Genomic DNA, 18,677 nt, shown 5'->3' with positions numbered 1-18,677 from the left:
AAGAGAATTGCTAAGAAATTAAATTTAGATTAAAGCATGTTTGATTACAGGGGATAATCTATAGGCCATTACAACACATTAAGGTTTTGATTGAAGCCTGTAGATGATTTGTGTTAAATATGTCCATTTCTTTTTTTGCTTTTTTTTTGTTTAAAATAATTACAATTTCGTAGTGATTCATGGTTATCTGTGGTTTTGTCTCTTCTTTCACTAGGTCTGTGTTCGTGTCTAATCTGGAGAAGTCATCTGAAGCCCCCTCCCTCTCGCTTACCCATAAGGACATGCAACCAGTGCTACAAAAGGACCTCTGTATGAACGTGTATCGGGATGGCCAGTGGGGGGCGTTCAGACACCAGCTGCTGCCACAAGGTTCAGTACAACACTTCTTATCAGCACAATATTCAGTATTGTGCCCTTTACACAGCTGATAAGACAACAAATATGATTGACCCCATATGAGAGTTTTGCTGTGGACTTTTTCTCAGTTTGGCTTTGCTTGTTGTCTGTGTTGTAGATTTAAGTGAGGAGTTGACCGAGCAGGCCTACGTTAACGTGCTGACTCGTGGGGATCTCTCCTCACTGCGCTGGATTGCGTCACCACTGCGGCACTTTGTTCCATCCAACCCCAATGTGCAGCTCTGCCGTGTCTATTATTCCTCCCTCAACTTCCGAGACATCATGCTGGCAACTGGCAAACTGCCACCAGACGCTATTCCTGGTAGCTACTTTGTCTTCCTCACACTTATAGGAACTATTGCTATAACAGAATCTGCACACACAAACATGTAGTTCTATGCAATGCTTCCTACAGCTGTCAGTTACAGTACTTTTTTACATCAAAATGTATGTTACCGTGTTGTTGTTTTTGCACAAAGCATTTAAAGACTGCAGGGTTCTAAGTATGTTTGTCAATGTCTGTGTGCAGGAGACATAGCGCTGCAGCAGTGCATGCTGGGAATGGAGTTCTCAGGCCGGGACCCCAGTGGGCGTCGGGTCATGGGCTTGCTGCCTGCTAAAGGCCTTGCCACCTGTGTGGATGCAGACAAGCGGTTCCTCTGGGATGTCCCATCCAGCTGGTGAGAAACCACTGTTACTGTGAGAGGCACCATGCAGTGGGATATTATATAGTTTAGAAACTACTGGAAACTGCTGTAATAAAATAAAATAGATAAAATCTGTTACTCTGCATACTTTATTAGTCTCCTTATACCCTGTTTTTCAGTGGTCAGGCCCCAAACAGGATCACCACAGAGCAGGTGTTATGTAGGTGGTAGATCACTCTCACGACCGCAGAGACACTGATGGTGGTGGCAGCAGAATGTTAGTGTGTCACACTGGTATGAGTTGATCAGACACAGCAGTGCACTTCAGTGTCATTGCTGGACTGAAAATAGGCTAACAACAAAAAACATCCAACCAACAGCATCTTGTGGCCACTGATGAAGGACAACACAAACTTTGCAGATGAGCTCTCGTTTCTAACTTTACATCTGCAAAGTGGACCAACAATGTGTAGATGTGTCTAATAGAGTGGACAGCAAGTGGACACTGTGTAGTGGAGATTAAAATTCCAGCAACATTGCACTGTCTGATCCACTTGTACCAGCACAACAACCACTAACATGTCACTATCGTGTCAGTGTCACTGCAGTGCTAAGAAACATCAGTAAATACTATGGTTTACTGTGCTCAGTGAATATGCCCACGTCCTGCAGTTCACACTCATTTCTGGTTTAAGCTGTACCCTTATTCACTTTGTAATTCAGAGGAAGGTATTGAAAAAAGTATCATTGAGGAATCTATCAAAGTCAAGGTGTCAGAGTTGGTATCAAGATAGTTAGAAACTTGCCAAAAAGAGCCCATTTGTCCTGTCCTGTTGATGCTTAAATATTTCAAAAGCTCACTGAGCACTCTCTTGTGAATTTAGAAGACATACCATTTGACTTTCAAAAAAACCTGAATTAAGGAAGCATTTAAATATATATTTTGTGCCCAGCTTTAATTCCTTAAATACTTAAAAAACGTATTGTTATGTTTATCACAGCATTTCTTACTATACATGGTAGAATACTCAAACATATCACACAGTAAAAAATGATTAAAATGTATGAAGATGATTTCCTGGACTAATCCTTAATCCTAGACTAAAATGGCTTTACAGTGGTAAACCACTACTGAAGTGGGCTTAAACCATGTTCAGGAAACTGATTCCTAGATGTATTTCACATTCCCTAAAAATTACTTTCATGATGCTTGGTGCAGCACTAAATGTGTGTGTGTGTGTGTGTTTGTGTTTGTGTGTGTGTGTGTGTGTGTGTTTGTGTGTGTGTGTGTGTGTAGGACTCTGGAGCAGGCTGCTTCAGTGCCTGTTGTCTATGCTACGGCATATTACTCCATGGTGGTCCGTGGGCGCCTAAGGCCTGGTGAGAGTGTGCTCATCCACTCTGGCTCTGGAGGAGTGGGCCAGGCTGCCATCGCCATTGCACTCAGCATGCACTGCAGAGTCTTCACTACTGTTGGTGCGTGACAGCTCCACACTTAAACATCTGTACTAATTCTTGCATGTAGTCCTTGCCATTATTTCCTTTGTCAGGGTAAAACTGATTGATGAAAAGAAGAATGATAATACATTCCTATTAGGGCATTTATTTTAGCAGTGATTGCATAATTGCTAGTAATAGGTTTGGTAATGCATTTTTGACATTTCTGGTGTTATACAGGTTCCAAAGAGAAAAGGGCGTACCTGCAGGAGCGATTCCCACAGCTCACTGCGGAGTCATTTGCTAACTCAAGAGATGCCTCTTTTGAGCAACATGTGCTGAAGCACACACGGGGCAAAGGTTCGACTGCTATTTAAACACGATAATCCAGATAAGCTATTTTTGCTGAAACATATTTAAATATTAAAATGTGTGAATAATCTGTACTGTTCTCTCTGCTGGGCTCAGGAGTCGATGTGGTTCTGAACTCCCTGGCTGAGGAGAAGCTGCAGGCCAGCTTACGTTGTTTGGCCAGGCACGGGCGCTTCTTGGAGATTGGCAAATATGACCTGTCAAACAACACCCCTCTGGGTGAGAATACAGCAAAACACATCACTGGGCCATCCAGTGGTAGAATGGAATACTGCATATCGTACCATAGTTGACACATAAATAGATTCATACATACATGCATACATATGTACAAACATACTTTATTAATCCTGAAGTAAATTGTAGAGAAGAACTGTCAATCACAAATATTCAGCACCGTGCAACAGTCAAAGGCACCTGAGAAATTGATATTTAAAAAGCTATTTTATTGAACAGTAAGTGTTTGCCCAGAAAAATGCTAATATTAGAATAATTACCGATAACATTAATACAATAAGTAGTGATTTTATGTATGTCAAAGTGTTTGCTTAACCTTTCCCATACCTCCTCTACTATTTGTCCCCTATTATTTGTAATTATCATCAGTGCCTAATTTGACTAATCAGTCCTTTATTAAGTTTACTCAGTTGTGCTGCTGAAGGAAATCTGGAACCTCTTCTTTTAACCAGCTCATAAAATATCAGCTGTTTTTGAAAACAAACAAAGTCTAGTTGTTTATTTGTATTTATTATATGTTATATAGAGTTTAATTGGCAAAAACACAGTTACTGCCAAGATAAACAGTTTTAAAACAGTACCGTAACTCTCTTATAAGTCTTAACACTATGGATTTACATATGTGTGCTTGAATGCAACTAAATATTTACATACAACATAACTTGGAGTAGTTCTACACTGCTTAAAAAACATAGAGCATACATCATCATATTCTTCATTGAATAAGTGGTAGCCAATGAACTTCAGTTGTCTAACTCTGCTCTGTGCCTCTGTGTCAGGCATGGCTCTGTTCCTGAAAAACGTGGCCTTTCATGGAATTCTGCTGGATGCTCTGTTTGAAGAGGGTAACCGCGAGTGGGAGGAGGTGTCGGAGCTGCTAAAGAAGGGCATTGCTGACGGCGTGGTGCAGCCGCTCCGCACTACAGTGTTTGAAAGAAACCAGGTGGAGGACGCCTTCCGCTATATGGCTCAGGGCAAGCACATCGGCAAGGTCCTGCTGCAGGTAAGGTGGCACTATAAAGGCAGATGCTTTTGCTTTGGGCTGGGATGACGATGGTTTCCTTGCCCTTTTTGTTTTCCTTTCACATGTGTCACACATTGTGTCTTTCTTCCTCAGGTACGTTCAGAGGAAAAGGGAAGCGGCAAGTCTACAGCTACTCCTCTCGCTCTGCCTGCTATCTGCCGCACCTTCTACCCTGCCTCACACTCCTACATCATCACAGGAGGTCTGGGAGGCTTCGGGCTGGAGCTGGCTCACTGGCTAACTGAGAGAGGAGCTCGCAAGCTGGTGCTCACCTCTCGCTCTGGCATCCGCAACGGTAACTGTCTTGAACGATAAGACTTCAGCAGGTTGAAAAGGTTTGCTGCTGTTTTAGGATACAGTCAGTAAAATCCTTCATATTGTTAGTCATATCAATACCTTGTATCTTTCTTTTTTAACGTCATTAGAAAAAAACAGCTTTCTTTAACATTGTGACAGCGTTTTATGATGAATGAACCATTAGAAATAGTCCAAAATTGCTTGTTATAATATCTTCTATTAATATACATTTAATTTTTTTTCTTCTACTAGGAATTACCATGTCATAGATACAAGAGTGACTACATATGTCCTTTGTAGAAAAGCTGTCTGAGTGCTTTTCCAGCATTTGAATCTGCCTTGGTTCCTATCTGAGTATGAGCAGGCCATAAAAATGTTAATGTCTTTTGGAACAGGTTACCAGGCTAAGCGTGTTCGTGAATGGCAAGCTGCAGGCATCCAGGTTTTAGTGTCAACTAGTGATGTCAGCAGCCTGGAAGGGACGGAGCGTCTGATCACTGAAGCTTACCGTTTGGGCCCTGTGGGAGGCATCTTCCACCTTGCCATGGTAAGTGTCTCTGTCTGTATGTCTGTTTTGTTGAACTCAGTTGCTGAGAACAAGATGATAAAAGTTTGTATTTTCACCTTTTTCCTGTAGGTGTTGAAAGATGGCATGCTTGAGAATCTAACACCACAGCAATTTGTTGAGGTCAACCAGCCTAAATATGATGGAACCCTAAACTTGGATCGGTAAACTTTATAATCACTAATTGATACTCATGTTTTCTGTCAGTGCTAAAAGGTTTATGCTGTTAAATTCAATGGGTAATGATTTGGATTTCTTCCACAGAGTGACGAGGCAGAAGTGTCCTGAGCTGCAGCACTTTGTGGTTTTCTCCTCGGTCAGCTGTGGCCGTGGCAACGCTGGTCAGAGCAACTATGGCTTTGCCAATTCCACCATGGAGCGGGTGTGTGAGCAGCGTCGCCACGACAACCTGCCAGGCCTGGCCATCCAGTGGGGTGCCATTGGTGATGTGGGTGTTGTCTTGGAAACCATGGGTGGGAATGATGCAGTGATTGGTGGGACCTTGCCCCAGCGCATGGCATCCTGCCTAGAGGTGCTGGACCGTTTCCTGTGCCAGAAACAGGCTGTCATGTCCAGCTTTGTGCTGGCAGAGAGGGTGCAGGTGGCAAAGGGAGAAAGCAGTGGACAGAGGGACCTGGTGGAGGCAGTGGCTCACATCCTGGGTGAGAACTTCAGGTTTTGCTTTGCTGACAGCAATGATAGTCTAAAAGCACCCTATCCTACATTTTTCTGACATTTTATTTTTTATTCCCGCTTATGTCCACTTATGACATTTTTAGGCTTTTATATAGCAAAAATATCTTTTTTATTTTATATCACAATTCATTTTTACACAATCATTTTCCAACTTTTCTTTTTCTCTTGGAATTAAACAGGCTGCTTTTGTTACAGTTTCTTTGAAATGTAATATATGTAAATGACTTCTGTTCTGACTGTATTGGGCCTCATTAAAAAAGCAGTCCGGGTTGAAACACTCCTTATAACTTCAGTGTTAACAGACTAGACAGACATATGTAAATAGTGATGGTTTTTGCAGCTTAGTTTCCATATATGAACTGTATGTGGAGCATCTTCATATTTTGTAATGTCGTTTTGTAAATACTTTTTGCTACATGGAAAATAGTGTAATCCAAACTTATGATCTTCTAATCTTTTAAAATCTTACCCTGACCTGCCTGCTATGCATTTTATTCTGTATTTAAAGACAAAGAGTAAAATCTTTCACTGTGCATTTTGTTCAGGTGTGCGTGATGTGAACAGCCTGAATGCTGATGCTTCATTGGCTGATCTGGGTCTGGATTCGCTGATGGGTGTGGAAGTGAGGCAGACACTGGAGAGGGACTATGACATTGTGATGGCAATGAGAGAAATACGGCAACTCACCATCAACAAGCTGCGCGAGCTGTCCAGCAAGTCAGGAGGGTCTGAGGGTGAGCATGTCTGCACATCTGCGTGTGTTTATAAATGGACTTTCCAAGAGTGACATTGAGAGTAAGTCTAATATCTCTTGCTTATGTCTACCCTCTGCAGAACCCAGGCCAGCACAGGCAAAGCGCACTGGGGCTCTGGCTCTGCTGGAGTCAGATGTCAGCCAGATGCTGGTGAACCCAGACAGCCCCACTGTGACACGTCTGAATGAGGTCCAGAGTGCAGAAAGGCCGCTGTTCCTCATCCACCCCATTGAGGGTTCCATTGCTGCCTTCCGCACCCTCACCGCCAAACTGAGTGTGCCTTGCTACGGCCTGCAGTGCACCAAAGGTAATGACAACACAGCACTTAAACTAACTGGCATTTAGCCCATATTTGTGGCAAGGAGCATATTAAATTGGAATTCTGTTGATTCCTCAAAATGTCTGCATAAATGAATGTTGAGAATTAAACCAAGTCATTCAGAGTGTTTTGATATGAAATGGAGCATTGGAGATTTTCTTTACAGTGGTGTTGATGGGAACCAGGGGTCGCAATGTCTGTCACACAAATATAGCAATGCTTGTGCCAAGTTTTTATATGTAATGTTAATAATGGTAAAATAGCGGTAAATATGTAAAAAGTAAATTTTCTTCTTTCTACTATTTTGCCATATAACAGCTGCATGTTACACTTGTTCACCGTGAGTTTAAAAATACATTTGCGGCCAAAACTTTGTCATAGAATAATATCTCGGACAACAGGCAATATAGGCAAATAAACTTTTTGAGAGGTAGAATTTAGAGGCATTGAAGTCTTCAGATGGCTGGTACCCATCAAAACTGCTGTGAACAATTCTATCTCTGTAAGAACAGCTTATTTCACATCAAACCACTCCAAATGACTTTTAAAAACTAACAAAATTTTAATTATATGGAAAATTAGAAAAGTCCCTGTAAATTAACAGTATGAGTGGATGCAGAAGCAGCAGGTTACACTTATTCCATGATCTTATGTGATCCAAGCAAAATATGCAGCAGGAGTGTCCAGTTCTGGTCCTGGAACTTGTCTCAGAAAGCAGGTTTAACAGAGACAAGGTTCCTGATTAAGTTTCGACTTCATAAAACCTAACAAATGGAATGCTGCTTAACTTGTTTCACAAAGATTGTTAAATTTCTCTGTTAAGCCAGGTTTAGATGCTTAAGCTTTAATTTAATGCGTGCACATGAAAGCATGACATTTATGATGAACAGCCAGTCATGTGAAATATGAGGAGGAGTCGAGTGCTTTTTTTTTTCTTTTCAAAAAAAGAAAAAGAAATCCATGTAAATGTGTAGAAAGTACAGCAATCATAACAGTAAAAAGCAGCTCTGTTTGTGTTAGTGCCTGTTGGTATAGTAATTGCTTTATGTTCTTAATATCTGTGTAGTATGATTTGCTTCCTCTGCTAAAAAAAGCAATATTTTTTTACACAACTGATGACACAAACGTCACAAAGAGAAAAAAAGTTCACCCGAGGGGTCCACCTTCGTAAGTCCCTGATTGGTCAGAAGCTTGGCCCCGATTGGTCCAAGAGCTGTGTCTAAAATCCTAAACTGATCCTGCCCTGGAGCATGTTAGGCGTGCAGCATAAGTTGCCATGGTGCTGTATCCTGGTAAAAAGTGATCCATTATCGTGAGACAGAAAATCCAGGGTTAGAGCAAGCTAAGCTTAAAGTTAGCTGGCTAAGCCACAAATCCTGCTTCATGAGACAGACTCCTAGAGGGCTGGTGTCCAGCTAGGGATTTTCATCCTAGAACTGATAACTAACTGCTGAGTTGAGCTGCATTTGTGCATGGAAATCACCAAACTGTACTGGACACGGGCCCTCCAGGCTAGGGTCCCCTGAAATAGTGGATTTGGTATCATTTTTCTTTCTTTCAAAAAAACAGAAGGAATATACCCTTTCAAGCACATTGAAAACTGTTTTTAAAAGTCAGTTTATGGCCTGCGCACTGAGTAGGGTGACAACACATCCTATTTTTGGGGCCTAATATGTGTCCAGCCCGGGTTTTTAAACTGCCTAAAATGTCAGGGATTTGGCTTTGCTTTCACGTTGACATTTGCTTTCTACAGTCTGCTCCATGCTGCCCTCCTGACCACAGCATCCTCTTATTTTGAAAAACAAAGTATGGTCACCCTAGCACTAAGTTTTTCATTTTTACAGCTAGTGTAATTTGTAGTTATTGTTCATGTTTGTTTTTCAGGTGACTGGTGGTTAAGGCTTTGAACTCATATCTTTTTTTCCTTTTGTGTTTTATGTGTTTGTAGCTGCTCCACTGGACAGTATACAGAGCCTGGCAGCATATTATGTGGACTGTGTGAGACAGGTGCAGCCCGAGGGCCCATATCGTATTGCTGGCTACTCCTTTGGTGCCTGTGTGGCTTTTGAGATGTGCTCTCAGTTGCAGGAGGCACAGTGCCCTGTGGAATACCTTTTCCTTTTCGATGGCTCCCATTCCTATGTTGCAGCCTACACGCAGGTGGGAACAGCCTACATTGTTCTGTACAGTTCAGAAAACATTCTTGTGTAACCATACATACACAAAACATAGTGCATTGTCCCTGTCTTAAGCTTCATTTGCTTTGTCTTTTATAGAGCTACAGGGCCAAGCTGACCCCAGGCAACGAGTCTGAGGCTGAGACTGAAGCGCTATGTGCTTTCATCCAGCAGTTCACCGGAACTGAGTACAACAAGGTAAGCACAGGAGGAAATTTCCATTTAGACTTTTTTTTGTCCTTTTAAAGGTTTATAGAAAACTTTGGAGATGATACAGGATCAGGGTTTCTCTGTCTTTACCGAACAGTATATTACGAAATAACACTTACTCAATAATGTCACTTTCCACACTAAACAAAAAAAGTAAAATTTTAGAAGTTCAGAAGCCTTTCAGATACACTATTTGACCAAAAGTTTGTAGACATCTGTTCATTCACCGTGTGTTCTGAAGCCTTCTGTTCTGGGAAGGCTTTACACTAGGTTTTGGAACATGTTTGCTATAATGATTTGAATGCATACAAAATGCATAGTGAGGTACTGATCATTAGTTCTGGATCACAAACGCCACTCCAACTCATCACAGAGATACTGGATGGAGCTCCATCACTTCATAGAGCACAGTTTCTCTGCTCCACAGCCCAGTACTGAGAGGCTTTATAACCCTCTAGCTAATGCTTGGCATGGGTCATGCTGACCTTAGGTTCCTGTGGGCTTGCTTTAAAGTGTCTCATTCTATTGCCAGTCTTTTTAGATAATTGAATGCTTATGTCAGCAATGAATGAGCCTTAAGGTTGTTGACTTCACTAACTTAAAAAAGTATCAAGATACATTTGGACATAATGACGGTGCCCTTCCTCTTTAGCAGTTTAGAGGGTTGATATGGTATGAGTCATCAACTAGTCACAAACTTGAGCAATATTTATTTTCAAAAATGATTGCTAGGTCTTTTTTAGAAAATTTCTACACATAACATTGTTTATATTAAGAAAAAGATGCTCATATAAAATCTGTAGTGGTAATTTTATAATATGGCCACATGGTGGCGTTGAACACTTTTCTGCAGAGTCCACTTAGGGTTAGAGATATCTGAGGGATACTTTAACTTCTGTACCAAAACAAACCATTACCTTTCCGATGAATTTTAGCTCCCACTTTTGTATTTGATTGTATTTGTGGTTTATTTTGCATCATTAAACATTCACGTTCAATAAAGCGAAAAGATTGCAGATTACAGTCTAACGTTAAAATAAAATTACTGGTCAAAACTCTCGACATTGTGACACCATCTCTCACACTCTTTCTCTCTTCTTCTGTACAGCTCTTGGAAACACTGTTGCCTCTGACAGATCTGGAGGCCCGAGTAAACCAGGCTGTGGATCTGATCACTTCCAGCCATAAGAATGTCAACCGTGACTCTCTCCACTTTGCCGCCTCCACCTTCTACTACAAGCTCAAGGCTGCTGACCGCTACGTCCCCACCACCAAATACCATGGCAACATCACCCTGCTGAGGGCCAAAGCCAGTAGTGACTATGGAGATGGTCTGGGAGCTGACTACAAACTACATGAGGTTAGTGTATGATAACAAATTCATAATGCAACATTGCAGTAGTTTGAATGAAAACTCTTGTAGTACAATGCAGTGTCATGAGGATGTTCACACATATATACTGATATCCTGGCATCCTGATGATTCAGAGATGTTTGGTTCAGTGCAGGTTAAAATTATCCAACTAGTTTTTTAAAACTACTGTTGTCACTGAGTTATTACTGTGAATAATAAAGGCACATAAATGTGTGTTGGCTTTATGTGCAGGTGTGTGATGGAAAGGTTTCAGTCCATGTGATTGAAGGTGACCATCGTACCTTCCTGGAGGGAGAAGGAGTGGAGTCCATCACAGGCATCATCCACAGCTCGCTGGCAGAGCCCCGCGTTAGTGCCAGAGAGGGTTAAACCCAAACCCTTCATTACAATCACAAATTTTTCCCTTGTTCTCTTTTCCATTCTCGCTTATTCACCTTCTCCTGTCAAAAGACACAAGAACACAGTCAGCTGTAGCTCACTCTTAATCTGCATGAGTGAAAGCCTAAAGTGGCTGTTCCCTAACACAACAATACATCCTGTCTCCTCCTCTCCCACTCTCCATATTCATTCCCTTACTCATCCCAAAATGTGGCACAAGGAATTTTTCTGCTGGAGACAAAAATCTGTTTAACAAATGCATTTTTTCCTTTCTGTTTTTATTTAGTAAGTTCAAGTCTTGAGTTTCTCATTCTATTTTCATTTGTTCCTTTTCCTTTTTTCTTTTTGTATGAACAAAATTAATAATTACTGAATCTTCACATAGGAAATTTACTCCAGTAGTTGAAATATCATAAGTAGTTAGCAAAGTGCCAATGACCTTCAGTAGTGCCTAGGTACTGCAGTCTCTCCTATGCTAATGCTAATTAACATTGAAGGTCTACTAATAAGTATGTGTAGCCCTTTTTAATCGGGCTTTCCACATAAACCTGACTTGCATATGCATATTGATGTAGACAGCAAAAGTGATGGCCTGCGCTGCCTAACCACAGTATTCAAACAGATCACAAGTCATGTGTATGTTGGTTAAATCGCAGTTTACCAATGATTAGATGTTTCCAAAGTTACTGGTGTTCCAAAATTACAGTATTAACACATTTTTTTACCCATGTTTACTGTAGTCTTAATTTTGGTGTTATTATCTTAGAAAAATGCTGCAACAGTTATGGAATCGCTGAGGTTTTCTCAGCAGTGCCACAGCCAAGATCAGGCAGAAATTGCTTAAAGAGTAACAGGATTAAGTACAGAATAAAACTTATTTTACATCCAAATGTTCACTAAAAGGGAAGATTATCTTGAAAACCAGCAAAGTCCTCTCATGGCGTCTTTGTGGAATGCTGTTTTCCCCACATTTGAGACAATAATGATGAACCTTACAAAGTTTTAACACCTTGAAGTGAATGCTGCTTCTGTGCTTGTCTGTGTAACTGCACGCAAATAACTGGAAATTTCATGTTGTAATATATTTGTCTTCTAGTGAAACACAATACAGACATTCCTTCTTTACCTAATTATTATTACAAAATGTATGTTTCTGAAATGTCTCTGCTTCCATATTGCTCAGCACTTAATCGTGTCCTTGGAATTCTTCAAACTGTTCTGCATCTTTTTACAGCAAAGTGTGCCAGCATTGGTAGATGAGTTAGTTATAGTGCAATATGTTTTCTCTTTTGTGGCCAGGTCCACGTATCACAGAGTTTACCTACGCTCAATGAGAGATGTTAGTGAGCTTCTTCTTGTTTTGTTTTTTTTTGTTTTTTTTTAACCACGTGTTGTTAAAATGAAGGGTTTTATTTGGTACTGGACTGAAATGCTGTCATACGAATGAGCCCTGATGGTTTCCCTCTTCCAGTCACAATGAAGAAGAAAGGCAGCTCTGGAGATATCTGAGACTTCTGATTAAGTCTATGACGAACCAAATGCCTTTTTGGATGTTGTGCTTAGCGCATAGAAGAACTACGTGGAAATTTCTTTGTTAGCTCTTATATTTTCTACTATAATTTTGTTTTTGTGTAATTTTTCAAGTATTTATTGTACTAGTCCAAATAAAGAACTATCACTAACATTAAAGATTCATAGTGTGATCTTTCTTTTGTTTTTGTTTTTTTTTTATATCTGAAACTTCCAAAGGGTGGGGGTTGACTGAAACAAATTTTGCATGTGTTACATGTGTTTTATCACCTTAATAAATAGCATGGCTAGTCATCAAACATACTTTACAGTACTGTTTAAAAGTCAGAGGTCACTGTCACAACATTAAATGTAAGACAATCTTGCATAAGGAAGGGAAAAGTCAAAGAAACATAAATGGGAAAAAAAAACTGTGTATAATTATATGTAGATAAAAAGTGGTACAGAAATGAGACTCCTAATGGTGCAAGACCTTGTTGACCATGGAGGCAGTCACCATCAGGTAAACAGTACTTAAAGCGTACTTAAGTATCTAAAACAGTCTTAAAATAGTTGAGAGATAGAGAAGAAAAACAAGCTCCACTCTTGCTTCAGATCTTTAAAAGTCCACAGGTGTTTCTATCCATCCTTCCACTGCGAGAAGACAACACTCTGAAAGGTTGTGCAGCTGACAAAAAGCTGTTACTGAGAAAAGAAAACAGTCCAAATAAGCTGCTGGTGTGAACAGTGAACTGACCACCCCAGAGTCCAGACCTCAACATCACTGAATGTGTTTGTGTACTTGAATCATGAGAAACAGAAAATGCAGTTCTACATGGAAAAAAGTGTGAATTTCTTTAAAAAACTAAAAGCAGATCTCCTGATAAGAATAGAAGCTGTAATAAAAGTTAAGGATGTACACCCTAAATATTGAAGAGTCAGATATTTAGTTGTTGAGGCTTCTATGTAGTTTTCTGTTAAACCTTTTTTTTTACTCCTTTACTGGTGCTGAAAAATGAATAACTTGTACGTAATAGGCATTTTCAGTGGATATTAAATAAATGAAAGATTATATGACTTTTGCACTGTATTGTGTATAATTTTATTATATATGGACCACAAGTGGTCCTGCAATGTCAGCTTTTACAAAGAAAATTTTACTTCTAAAATTTTACTTCTTTTAAATGCCTATTTTCACTTGTTTTTGGCTTGCATGATGTCCATTACTTTAAAAAAAAATTGAAGTGGAATCAGTCACACTCTGTTACATGTCTAAGTTCACTCATCTGCAGGTTCTTTGAGGAGTTTAGATATAACTCACCTCTATGTCCTCTGCTTTATGTTTGTAAGGTACTGATTATTTTAGATCAGCGAATAGCTCCTTATTTCCTTTTTAAAAGTATCAACACCATAGCTCACACACAATCAGTTTTGGTAGATCTTAAGATCTTAGGACAAAGTTAATTTTCTTGCATAAACGTGGAACAATATAACTAATGCAAATAAAGTGGGAAATGTATTTGCACCTATCTGTGAGCATAACACTCTTTTGTGGATTATCCACATGTATACATGAATTAATCAACAGTAAAAACTATGTTTAAGTATTAACATATTGCAGTCCAGTTCAGATAATGGTTTGATCAAATTCTAGAAAATGTGAGTGTAAAGAGAGACAAACCAGTGTGCATTGGTCCTCTATTAACAGGGCATTGAACACAAAAGTGCTGATGTTTTGGTTTCCTTTGTTATTGACCACACTGCATTTTATTCAATGGTAGGGTTAATGCTTAACCTAAGGGTTACCCCTAAAGGGCCTTCGCTTTAAGCTCTCTCGTTGCTCTTACACTACGCTTTGAAGGCTGTCTCATATTCAAGCCAGTTGTGCTGCCAAAATAAACTAAAATGAATTAAAATCAATATTGGCACTGAGATTTGGCCAGCAGCAGAGGTAACAACACACCGCTAACAAAAAGAAGCTGTAGTAATGCTTCCTGTAAATATAATATCTCTATAGTGATATATAAATCTACTATAATAATGTATAATATTGTTGCCTCCTTTAATATTCCTGTAGATTGTCTTATAATAATATATAATGCTTGTGTAGTATCCAGTGGTAATTTGTGGTAATTGAGAGAATTTACTATAAAGGTCTCATAGGAATCCTGTAGAAATACCTGTAAAATTATTATGGATCTTTTTTGTAAAGACAGTCTAAAACTGCGTTTTACAGAATTTGTTAGCCGATTATTCATTTGGGTTGTGCTTATTGCATTAGATAGAAAGCTGTCTAATATTCTGGTAAATTCTGGATTACATATAATAAAATAGCTGTATATTTTCCTCTGTCTTATGCTCATTATATCTACTTATAACTCAGTGTCATCACACTTGACTGTTCGTAATATAATATTCTGATTACAGCATATCGGGCATGAAAAACGTCTAAGAGAGCAGAGAGCAGAGTGTTGTGTGTAAGAGTGGTGTGCAGGGACGGTGAGGTGGATGTGGCTGAAGGAGTTCTGGCCACAAAGAGGCGCAGTCGCCTTTCCTTTCAGGGGCTGCAGAATGAGGGAGGTCGATTGTGGCCGGGTTTAGCCGATGATAGCCACGAATATCCCGCAGTTTGCTGTAAGGGGGAGGCGGCCCGGCGCAGCCTGAGCTTCACTTTCCTGTAGATAGGGGCAGAGTTTGGTCTGTGTGTGTGAGAGTGGGAGATGGAGCGAGGGCGCTCTTCCGACTAGCAGAGGCGAAGAGCGACTCGAATAGCCAGAACTGTTGAAATAATAGATGAGATCGGGTCTTCGATAGCCTAAAAACACATTAGCGACCCACCTTTCACATCTACTTCACACACACTAACCCGGCATTGATGGTAATGTATGCAAGGAAACAACCGAGACTCGGCGATGGGTAAACAGCGCTTTATTTTTTACGCTACGATTTTTTTCCTCCTTTTTCCTTCTCCGCTTTGACACTCCGCCATTTTTAGTGAAACCAAAATAAGTAGAAACTTGGCCAGCTTAAGGAAGCCGATTCAGCTGTTGTTCCGTCGTTTGACTACGATTGTGTCCCAACTTTTCGTATGTCTAATCTCTTTTTCTTGTTGTTTTGTGTTTCTTTTGTAGGTGCAACGACCGAAGGGACTCTCAGCCCTACCAGGTTAGCTAAGCTAACGCTCAGCGCTGAGCAGGCTCACACAAATCAGATTAAAAGGGCCACTCCGGTTCAGGCTTCAGGAGCAGGCCAGGCCTCCCCAGCGTAAAACAGCCCGAAAAGTCTCCTGTCTGCCACCATTTCTACCCAGAAAAGCAACACCACAGAGACCGCTACGCGATATAGTCTCTTTATTTAAGACCTAAGACACCTGACCGTCGAGTTTACCGTTAGCTTGTTAGCGATGTAACGACTTTCATGAGCTAACGTTAACGTTAGCCTGCTAGCAACTAGCTACGAAATTAGCTAGCTAGCTTGCTAGAAGAGGGCTGAATTTTTTGCCTTATTGTGCTGATGACGGTGAAGATGCTGTTAAAATATTAATGAATTGACACTAGTCGGTCTTAAACCATTGGTAGAATCAGTCATTGGAAAGCATAAACGTTAGTTAGTTATCAGAGTATTTAGCTGGAGAGTTGTTTGTAACGTTAGCTAAACAACCGGGCCAGAGCTCACCGTCGGTGACGAGGTGTCAAAATAAGTCCGGCCGACGACGAACACCATTCGTATCTCCTACCCAGGTTAATTAACGAGTTTAGCAATAATTTAAGCGATAAATAAGTGACTTAAATTACACATTAGGCGTTGTTTTAGTTTTGCTTGACGTACCAATGCAGTCACGACTCGCCTTTTTCTTGACAACCTTTAGTGAGCCTGTTTACAAAACGCAGAGTCACTTGAAATGTGTGAATACTATATTATCTGCCTGTCTAGCTGTAGGTCATTGTCTCTGCCCCATTTAAACGTTACTAGACTTAAGCTGAAATCAGGGGGTGTATGTATTTGTTTTTTTTCTTCCAGACTCTTAAATACTCTTCAAAGAGTCACCCCGCTGGCGACCATCGGCATGAGAAGATGCGGGACAGCAGTGATGCGACCCCGCCGTGCAAAATCCTGCGGAGATCCGACAGTCCAGACAACAAGCACACAGAGAGCAGTGGTCACGGCAGAGCCAAGGCCCTGCATCCCCACCGGGCAAGAGAGCGAGATGGTGGTAAGGACATGCAGCCCAGCCCTCATATTACACACGTTATCCAGTGGGGCTTACAGTACCCGGCATTACCAGGGCCCTTGTACCGAAAGAAGACATGCTTCATGATGTTAACATAGTTATCTTCTGTAGGTAGTGTCTGTTATGTGTATATCAGTATAGATGTAACCATTGGTTCTGTAAAATAAGTGAACTTCATTTGATTGTCTAAAGTTTGTAGTCCCTAAGAGATGATATCCAGCTTAGCATATCATAAACTGTTAAAGCTAAACTTGTCAGTGTGAGGTCTTTATAGTGAAGAGTTTTGTGAGCATAAATTACTTAAACATAATCACTAATTGCACACTTGTAATAATCTCTGAGGATCATTTAGTGCAAGCTCTAGGTGATAAACACAAGTGCTGGGAAACATGTCATCTGGACTCTTACACTATAATATTGACTTACTGTGAAATTACTTTGTGGTGATTTTTGGCAATGTAGTTGATCCATACTGAGTTGTATCCATGATATAATGCTCATGAAATAGTGACCTTTTTATTTTTTGCATTTTTGCAGATAGAATCCAACCTAATCCTTATTAACTATATCTAATCATTTGCTGTATAAGCAGTTCCCTTTGGTGTCAGTGGAACAAAACAGTACAAGCGAAACAAAGTTTGTCAAGTTTCTAAGACATTCTTTTAGAACAGAAGTAGCAGAAGCAAACGTGCAGAATTTTCAGTAATGTTTTTGGAAAAAATGAAGAATGGTGGAAATTACTGGTTTAGTTTTACTCTTATACAGTCTTAACTTTAAGAGTACCTCTGTGTACCTTTATTGATAGAGATCTTAATTTGCAACAACCTGTGCATCCAAGGTAGGAGCGTTTAAACAGCTAACATACATAAAGGTTAAGTTTTGTTGTCTGTTGTTTTGTCTTTAGATTTGTGTATTATAGCACTCCAGTGTCTTGAGTCTGCTTGAGACATTCGTAAATATATTACACAGCACAAATGTCTGGTCCTGATCTGGTGATTGCAAACAGGCTCAGCACACAGCCTAAATCTAGTTGTTTCCTCTGTATTACTCAGAGGTAATAAACCATTTTGTTCAGCTATCTGTATAATAGTGTGTTAGAACTGTAGATACTGGCAGTTTTTCTTAACTTTTTCTATTTGTCTGTGCCTATATTTGCACTACGTTAGCAGTTCTACATTTGTTGCTTTGTGAAAGAAGTAAGAGCTGAACGTAAAGAATCTAATGACAGGTTTCTGTACGTACGATCACTGAGCTTGTTTGCATTTTATAATCTATGTCTGTTAGAAATACAAATTTTTTTGGTTTTTGAAATCGCACAAATCTCCACTGCAAGGTTGACTCGGGTCTATTGGAAGTAGATTTCTTGGGTTACTTATTTTCTGTTTTCTCCGGATGACTGTCTGCAACAGTGGCCTTAGAAGTCGTTCAGCTGTCTTAGAAATTATCATAATTTATGTGCTGATAGCAAGTTTCACCATTTACAGATCGGCCCTGCTTTACAGCAGAGAGCCATGACTTATAGCTCATTTGTGTATTTCGTTTGGCCCCACACAATTTACATTTGGCCAGACTTTACATTACCTTGTCTTTTGGTGTTCCCAAATCGTATCACACATTGTTTTTTTGCTAGTGTTATGCTAACGTTGTGGAGAACATGCAAGTAGTGACTTGTACTGAATGTTTACATGTTAAAGCGTGATCATCTGCCACCCTGACTGCACTATGGGAAGTGCAGAAAGATACAGTGTTTGATTTGATATCCTAAAATCTTCTTTAGTGTTTTCCATTATTGTAACTGATAATATGGAAGAGCCATCTATTTTGAAAAGAAGATCTGAAAAAGCATTTTTTGTTCAATAGCTTGCACATGTGAACTATCTTTGAATGGGCTTCCTAATTTACTGAATGTATGGAAATCTTTTTAGTTAGTTCATTCATATAGATGAACCAGCAGACAGTGCACTCATAAATTTGGACAGATTAGCCAGATAGAGGTCAGTGTGGTTTAGGTGGATGTTTATTTTTTTGCGTTGTGATTGTGGACTTTGTACC

At 40.1% G+C, this 18,677-nt stretch overlaps 2 protein-coding genes across 2 annotated transcripts in view; both read left to right on the top strand.

Annotated features, from left to right (window-relative positions):
- Positions 1-12,574, top strand: part of fasn (fatty acid synthase) — a 30,400-nt gene extending 17,826 nt beyond the window's left edge. The window contains exons 26-42 of the mRNA XM_036572512.1: positions 215-369; positions 515-718; positions 926-1,076; positions 2,341-2,519; positions 2,721-2,840; positions 2,949-3,071; positions 3,869-4,092; positions 4,207-4,408; positions 4,806-4,957; positions 5,048-5,139; positions 5,240-5,637; positions 6,217-6,405; positions 6,506-6,733; positions 8,694-8,905; positions 9,022-9,120; positions 10,241-10,492; positions 10,739-12,574. Of these exons, the coding sequence (XP_036428405.1) occupies positions 215-369; positions 515-718; positions 926-1,076; positions 2,341-2,519; positions 2,721-2,840; positions 2,949-3,071; positions 3,869-4,092; positions 4,207-4,408; positions 4,806-4,957; positions 5,048-5,139; positions 5,240-5,637; positions 6,217-6,405; positions 6,506-6,733; positions 8,694-8,905; positions 9,022-9,120; positions 10,241-10,492; positions 10,739-10,876 (3,118 nt within the window). The 3' untranslated portion in view covers positions 10,877-12,574. The remainder of the gene's footprint in view (positions 1-214; positions 370-514; positions 719-925; positions 1,077-2,340; positions 2,520-2,720; positions 2,841-2,948; positions 3,072-3,868; positions 4,093-4,206; positions 4,409-4,805; positions 4,958-5,047; positions 5,140-5,239; positions 5,638-6,216; positions 6,406-6,505; positions 6,734-8,693; positions 8,906-9,021; positions 9,121-10,240; positions 10,493-10,738) is intronic.
- A 2,474-nt stretch (positions 12,575-15,048) lies between these two features.
- The window catches only part of waca (WW domain containing adaptor with coiled-coil a), a 31,320-nt gene continuing 27,691 nt past the window's right edge, over positions 15,049-18,677 (top strand). Inside the window, exons 1-3 of the mRNA XM_036572511.1 lie at positions 15,049-15,310; positions 15,526-15,559; positions 16,415-16,607. Coding sequence (XP_036428404.1) covers positions 15,270-15,310; positions 15,526-15,559; positions 16,415-16,607 — 268 coding nt within the window. The 5' untranslated portion in view covers positions 15,049-15,269. The remainder of the gene's footprint in view (positions 15,311-15,525; positions 15,560-16,414; positions 16,608-18,677) is intronic.

Source organism: Colossoma macropomum, unplaced genomic scaffold (genome assembly GCF_904425465.1).
Source record: "Colossoma macropomum unplaced genomic scaffold, Colossoma_macropomum, whole genome shotgun sequence".
Classification (NCBI taxonomy): Eukaryota; Metazoa; Chordata; class Actinopteri; order Characiformes; family Serrasalmidae; genus Colossoma; species Colossoma macropomum.
This window is presented reverse-complemented; position numbering and strand designations above follow the sequence as displayed.